The 5359-nt window shown below is 43.8% G+C and overlaps 1 protein-coding gene across 1 annotated transcript; it reads right to left on the bottom strand.

The window, feature by feature from the left end:
- Nucleotides 1–1094: 1094 nt before the first annotated feature.
- LOC133892901 (putative mixed-linked glucan synthase 1) lies at nucleotides 1095–4156 on the bottom strand. Its single transcript, XM_062333889.1, has 3 exons — nucleotides 3852–4156; nucleotides 2983–3712; nucleotides 1095–2897 (listed from the first exon to the last, which is right to left on the bottom strand). Exons 1-3 carry the CDS (start codon nucleotides 4127–4129, stop codon nucleotides 1272–1274), a joined length of 2634 nt encoding a protein of 877 aa, XP_062189873.1. The 5' UTR covers nucleotides 4130–4156; the 3' UTR covers nucleotides 1095–1271.
- Nucleotides 4157–5359: the final 1203 nt, after the last annotated feature.

Raw genomic sequence — 5359 nt, 5'->3', positions numbered from 1 at the left:
GTCTTTTATTCGTGAACTATGGTTGAAACAATATAATAATAGATGGTTATGCGCATGCTTTATGTAGAGGTCAGGATAATAAAATATTTGCTTATCTAATAAAAATGTGACTGTCTGCTCGATGCTTGCTAGTGCTAATCCAGCTCTATTTAGCAAAATGGTTGCAAAATCCTCCAAAATAGCTCTTCTCAAGCTAATGAAATTTTTTCGGAAGATCACTTGTGCGCAAAAGGCTACTGAAACAACTAAAACTAACATTTCAGTATGAGATTAGCCGCCTGATTAATCAGGTGACTACTTAGGACTAAAAGAGTGGGAGGGATGGTGTTGGGCTGTTGGTCTGCTGCCCGCTGGGTCTAGTTTGATTTGATACCACATACGCATAAGTTAAAATCCAAAGTAAGAGACAATTAAATTGACTTTTTATCATATTTTTTATTGATATTATAGTAGCTTTTGTTATTTATTGGCCTTTTATTCGCGGCCTATGGTTGAAACAATGTAATAATAGATGGTTATGCGCATGCCTTGTGCAGAGACCAAAATAATAAAATATTTCCTCATCAAATATTTACCTCAACGATTCTTCTTCCTCATCCCCTTCTCCTTCCTCCTCCTCCTCCTTCTCCTACCTCCTGCCTTCTTCCTCCTCCCTTCCTCCTCTCTTCGTCCTCCTCTCTTCTTCCTATTTTCTCTTCTTTCTTCTCCTCTTTGCGCAGTCGCAAATGATACGCCGCGAAAGCAAATGAGACGGCGCGGCGTGCAAGCACAGGGGCAGGGTTATACCCGAATTGTTCACCGTCTCGTATGGCGAAAATACAATTTTTGCTGTACGGTTTGGTGACAACTAATTTTTGTCAAATCGTGGCGAAAACTGCCTCGAAACTTCAGCCATACACACTAGTCCTGCCGTCGGCATCACGTCAGCAATTTTCACCATACCATACGGTGAAAATAGTGTTTTCGCTGTACGGTATTGCGAGAACATGTTTTCGCCATATAGTAGGACGAATAGATATTATTTTTAAAATTTCCTCATTTTCGGTATTATTTCCGCAATATCCGTACATAAAAATAATATTAATTTTTTTTATTTGATACCACATACGCATAAGTTAAAATACAAAGTAAGAGACAACAAAAATCTTGAAAAATTTCATGTCAACATCTAACGTTGGATGAATACAACCCTTACTTGAGCTAACATCACAGCTGAAAGCATCCAAATTATTGCACCGAGTGTGCAGTGGCATTAGCAAATTGAACTATACCTACCCAGATGACCCAGTCATTGATTCTGCTTTACTAAGGGAAGTTGCAATTTCTGACCATCCTGTTGGGTACGCAGCATGGAAGGTGACATAGATGATCACGACTGCACCAATGGTCATGACCAGCACAACGAACAGGGTGGCAGGTTTCTTCCCCCACTGTCCCATGATCCCAAGTGCAAACGGGTAGAGGAGCACAAGAATCCACACGTTGAATACCATTCCAAGCATAGCGTGCCGTGCCTGCTCTGTGAAAAAACCCCAGGTCGCTGCCTTGCCTATTGCCACTCCAACGGCTCCGACATTCGCAACCAGAACTGCAATGGTAGGGATTAGCAATGGCACCCACCTCACGACATACAAGTCGGCGAACTTGTCATTGGAGCAAGCCACTGTCTGCTTGGACGTGAGCCTGAAGTATATCCCCTTCCCTGTGATGAGCTTCAGCGCCATGTATAGCACTGCTGTCGGGTAAACACCTGTGGCACCAATCATGTAGAACTGCTCGTTGCGGTACCAATCCAGCAAGGTGATGCTCGCCCATTTGACCTCGAACATGCCGATCACATGGATCATCGCAATGATTGTGATGAGGTATAGGATGTATGGGCCGAATGGTCTTTGGATGTAGAATTGCTCAGAGATAAGCCACATGACTGGGAAGAGGTTGTAGGCTAGGATGAATACCGTGACGATGGGATAAGTTGACATGTTGAGGTACGCAATCCGCTGCAGGGGGTGTATCCGACGACCTGCAAGGAGTGCATTGCTGTGGGAGAAGAACATCTCTAGGGAGCCACCTGACCAACGTAATATTTGGAGGAGACGCTCGGTGAGGTTGATCGGAGCGGTGCCACGGAATGCAGCTGGTTCCATGGAGCAATACATGGAGCGCCAGCCTTGCCGGTGCATGCGAAATCCAGTCACCACGTCCTCTGTTGCGATGTTGTACACCCACCCGACATCTCTCCCCCATGAAGTCCCATCCTCATAAGCGCATGTCATCAGGGTAGTCAGCTCATTGTTGACTGACTCGTCAGACCGCTCTTGGTTGGCACCATCTAGCATTGAGTTCATTAATAATGTTGATTTACCAAATTCTTTGGATTTGCATATTACCTTGACGTTGTCCGCTCTCCAACGTGGTGGCTCCATACCGTATAGTGCAACACGACGGAACATAGAGCCGGTGCCAAGATAGGAGGGGCCTTGCAGGCCATTGAGGGAGAGCATGGTGCCATCAAAGAAGACACGGTTGTGGTTGGCATACCGGTCTGTTGGGTCGACATCGTCAAAGCGTTGTGGGAATTGTACAAAAGCGGTGTTCTGGCCATCGCGTGGGTCAAGCATAAAGCACATAGCAGCGCGGAGAGCTTGTGAGTTGTTGATGTAGTGGTCACAGTCGAAGTTGATGATAAAGGGTGCGTTGGAGAGCAAGGCGGAGGCACGGAGCATCACATTCATGGCGCCAGCCTTCTTTTGGTGGTTGTAGCCGGGGCGCTTCTCGCGGGATAAGTAGACAAGCATGGGGAGGCGCATGTCAACGTTGCTAAAGTCCAATGGATTATTGCCAATGCTTGCCGGCAATCCGAGCTGTGGTTTATGGCTCGGGTGGTTTAGTATGACCTGTCAAAAGCATGCTATATAGTTCCAGTCTTCTTTTTGATAAATATGCTAAAGAAAAACAGTTAACAGATGGTGCAACTTATACCTGAACAATCCCAGAATGTTGACCTTTTCTATGGTTCTCAGCTTGCTCAATCCATGTGCCAGGCCATTGTGTCCCATCAACCATCCAAGTTGCCTTCACACCATCTTTTTCGGTATTCTTGCTGTTGTAAGCCTCAGATCTTTGGTGAATGGTGGTAAAAAGCGAGTCTATTCTCACCTTGAATTCTTCGTATTCTCTGCGCACACGCCTGTGATCACTCATGAACTCTTCTTGCATACTTCCAATGTATGATTGCCTCTTCACCCCAAAGTAGTTCTCTGGTGCTCTTGGCTCTACGCTGTGCTTTCGACAGAAGGGGACCCACAACTTAGCAAAATTTGCAACTTCAAACATTGCCTCGTAGTGGATTAACGTCCCACCATCGTCTGAAAGGTAGCATGCATACTTATCCACTGGGTAGTCAGTGGCAAGGATGGAGAGAATGGAGTTCACCGTGTACAATATAGGCTCATCCACTGGGTCGACGGTGGTGACGAAGACATCGATGCCAGGCAGCTTGGAGGAATCGTAATGATCTCTGATGGCGGCGAGGTCTGGAACATGCTTGATGGGGTTGAGCTTAGGGAGCTGGTTGAGGAGCCACGAGAAGCCGAACCAGACGTCCCCAACCATGGACATGAACCAGAGCCACACGCCATCGTGGTTTTTGTGCTTAATGCGCCATACGAAGAATGCGATGATGGCGATCAATCGCAGAAGAATCAAGAACCTGATAGATATCGGGCAAATACATTAGCATATCTATCTAGCCGTGGGCAGTAATCGTTGATGCAACTAATAAGTGACAAACAAGCTGGCTTGGTAGGAATCGTTGATGCAGATTAAGTGCTAGCTTAGGACGGCCAGACCTGTAAGGATGCAGGATGCTGCCCTTGACCTTCATGGTCCGGAACAGCACCGGCCGGCTGCACAGATCTATAGCACAGGTCCCCGACATGTCGCCTTCCTCGACGGCCACCCAGACATCATTGTCCTTAGCGTCGTTGATCTGCTTGGCCACGGGTGAGTCCACTGCTGTGTTGCTGCGCCTGCTCTCCCCATCGGCAACGCCGCTGCCGTTGGATAGCTCGACATGGAGGCCAGCATTGATCCTGCGAGTCACTGCCGCGGTCATCGTGGAAGCCATGGCCGCCGTGCGTGCACCTCCTCCCCTTGTTCGTGCTGAGTTGGTGCTTACTGCTTACTGAACGGGTATTATATAGGGCGGGAGAGCAAACAAGTTGATAGGCGGAGAGGTGTAGGATCCATACTTATGCAATAGAAGGTACATGATTGCGAAAGCTAAATTAAAATTTAATTTTAATTTATCTTTATAAAAAACTAATTTATTCTTATAATTAATTTGGAATAGACCGCTACTACATCACTAAAAATGATATATATAGAAAGATTACATGATCCGATTAACTTCAAAGTTTAACTATAAAAAGTACGAACCTACTATTTCAACAAGAATAAGTCAATCACATCTTAGATCAAGAATTACTTAACTAACATACATATATTCAGAGCAACATGCACGAGGGTACGACTAAGTCTCATGGTATCAGCTATATCATATGGAGTCAGATGGTGAGAAGTGAACCTCCATTACAAGGCATTCCGAGCAACATGCACGACAGTAATTAAGACTAAGTCTCATGGTATTAGCTATATCAAGCATGAGAGAAAATTTAACAAATCAAAAATTTTAGAATCTTACCTAGATGCTCTAGAATGATTTCGGATGATCAAATAAAAAAAATTATGTTAACTCAAAAGATACACCAAGATCAAAACCCAGAAGACAAGAACGAAAAACGCGAAGAAAAATCAAACCAACAACTCATCGACTTAGGCTTTGTTTGTTTGTATTTCTAATTATGAATTCTATCATCAAAAATAAAAGTAAAAACAAACAATCATAATTTAAAAACAGATTCTTACAATCCATAAGTAAAAGTTATACTATAAAATTTCACAATTCACAATTTAATATAAATAAATTTCTTTATAAAAATACATATTACGACAATTCAAAGCAAAAACAAATAGAATCTTACAAAATTTAATCTTTGTTATATGGATAAGTTCATAAAATACCTCTCTTAAGCATCATGCTAGAATCTCTCTTTTTATATCGCGGCATCCTAGAATCTCTCTTTTTATATCGATGCATCCTACTAGAACCTCTGTTTTTATATCGCCGCATCCTACTAGAACCTATGTTTTTATATCGCCGCATCCTTTTCTATTTGGATCCCAACACCAAACAGCACACGGTTTTCCTTTTTTTTTTTTAATCTGGAGTCAAGTCACTTGCATGTTGCATCTGTGGACTCCACGAAGTCAACCTCAGCTCATGTTGTTTCTTGCG

Source organism: Phragmites australis, chromosome 15 (genome assembly GCF_958298935.1).
Source record: "Phragmites australis chromosome 15, lpPhrAust1.1, whole genome shotgun sequence".
NCBI lineage: Eukaryota > Viridiplantae > Streptophyta > Magnoliopsida > Poales > Poaceae > Phragmites > Phragmites australis.
The sequence above is the reverse complement of the archived record's forward strand: the minus strand, read 5'-3'. Positions and strand labels throughout refer to the sequence as shown.

Excerpts from the sequence above, each read along its gene's own strand:
- LOC133892901 (XM_062333889.1), bottom strand. The coding sequence starts at position 4,129 with ATGGCTTCCACGATGACCGCGGCAGTGACTCGCAGGATCAATGCTGGC. Across the intron at positions 3,713-3,851 it reads AGCATCCTGCATCCTTACAG|GTTCTTGATTCTTCTGCGAT; the intron begins GTCTGGCCGTCC and ends GATATCTATCAG. Across the intron at positions 2,898-2,982 it reads AACATTCTGGGATTGTTCAG|GTCATACTAAACCACCCGAG; the intron begins GTATAAGTTGCA and ends TGCTTTTGACAG.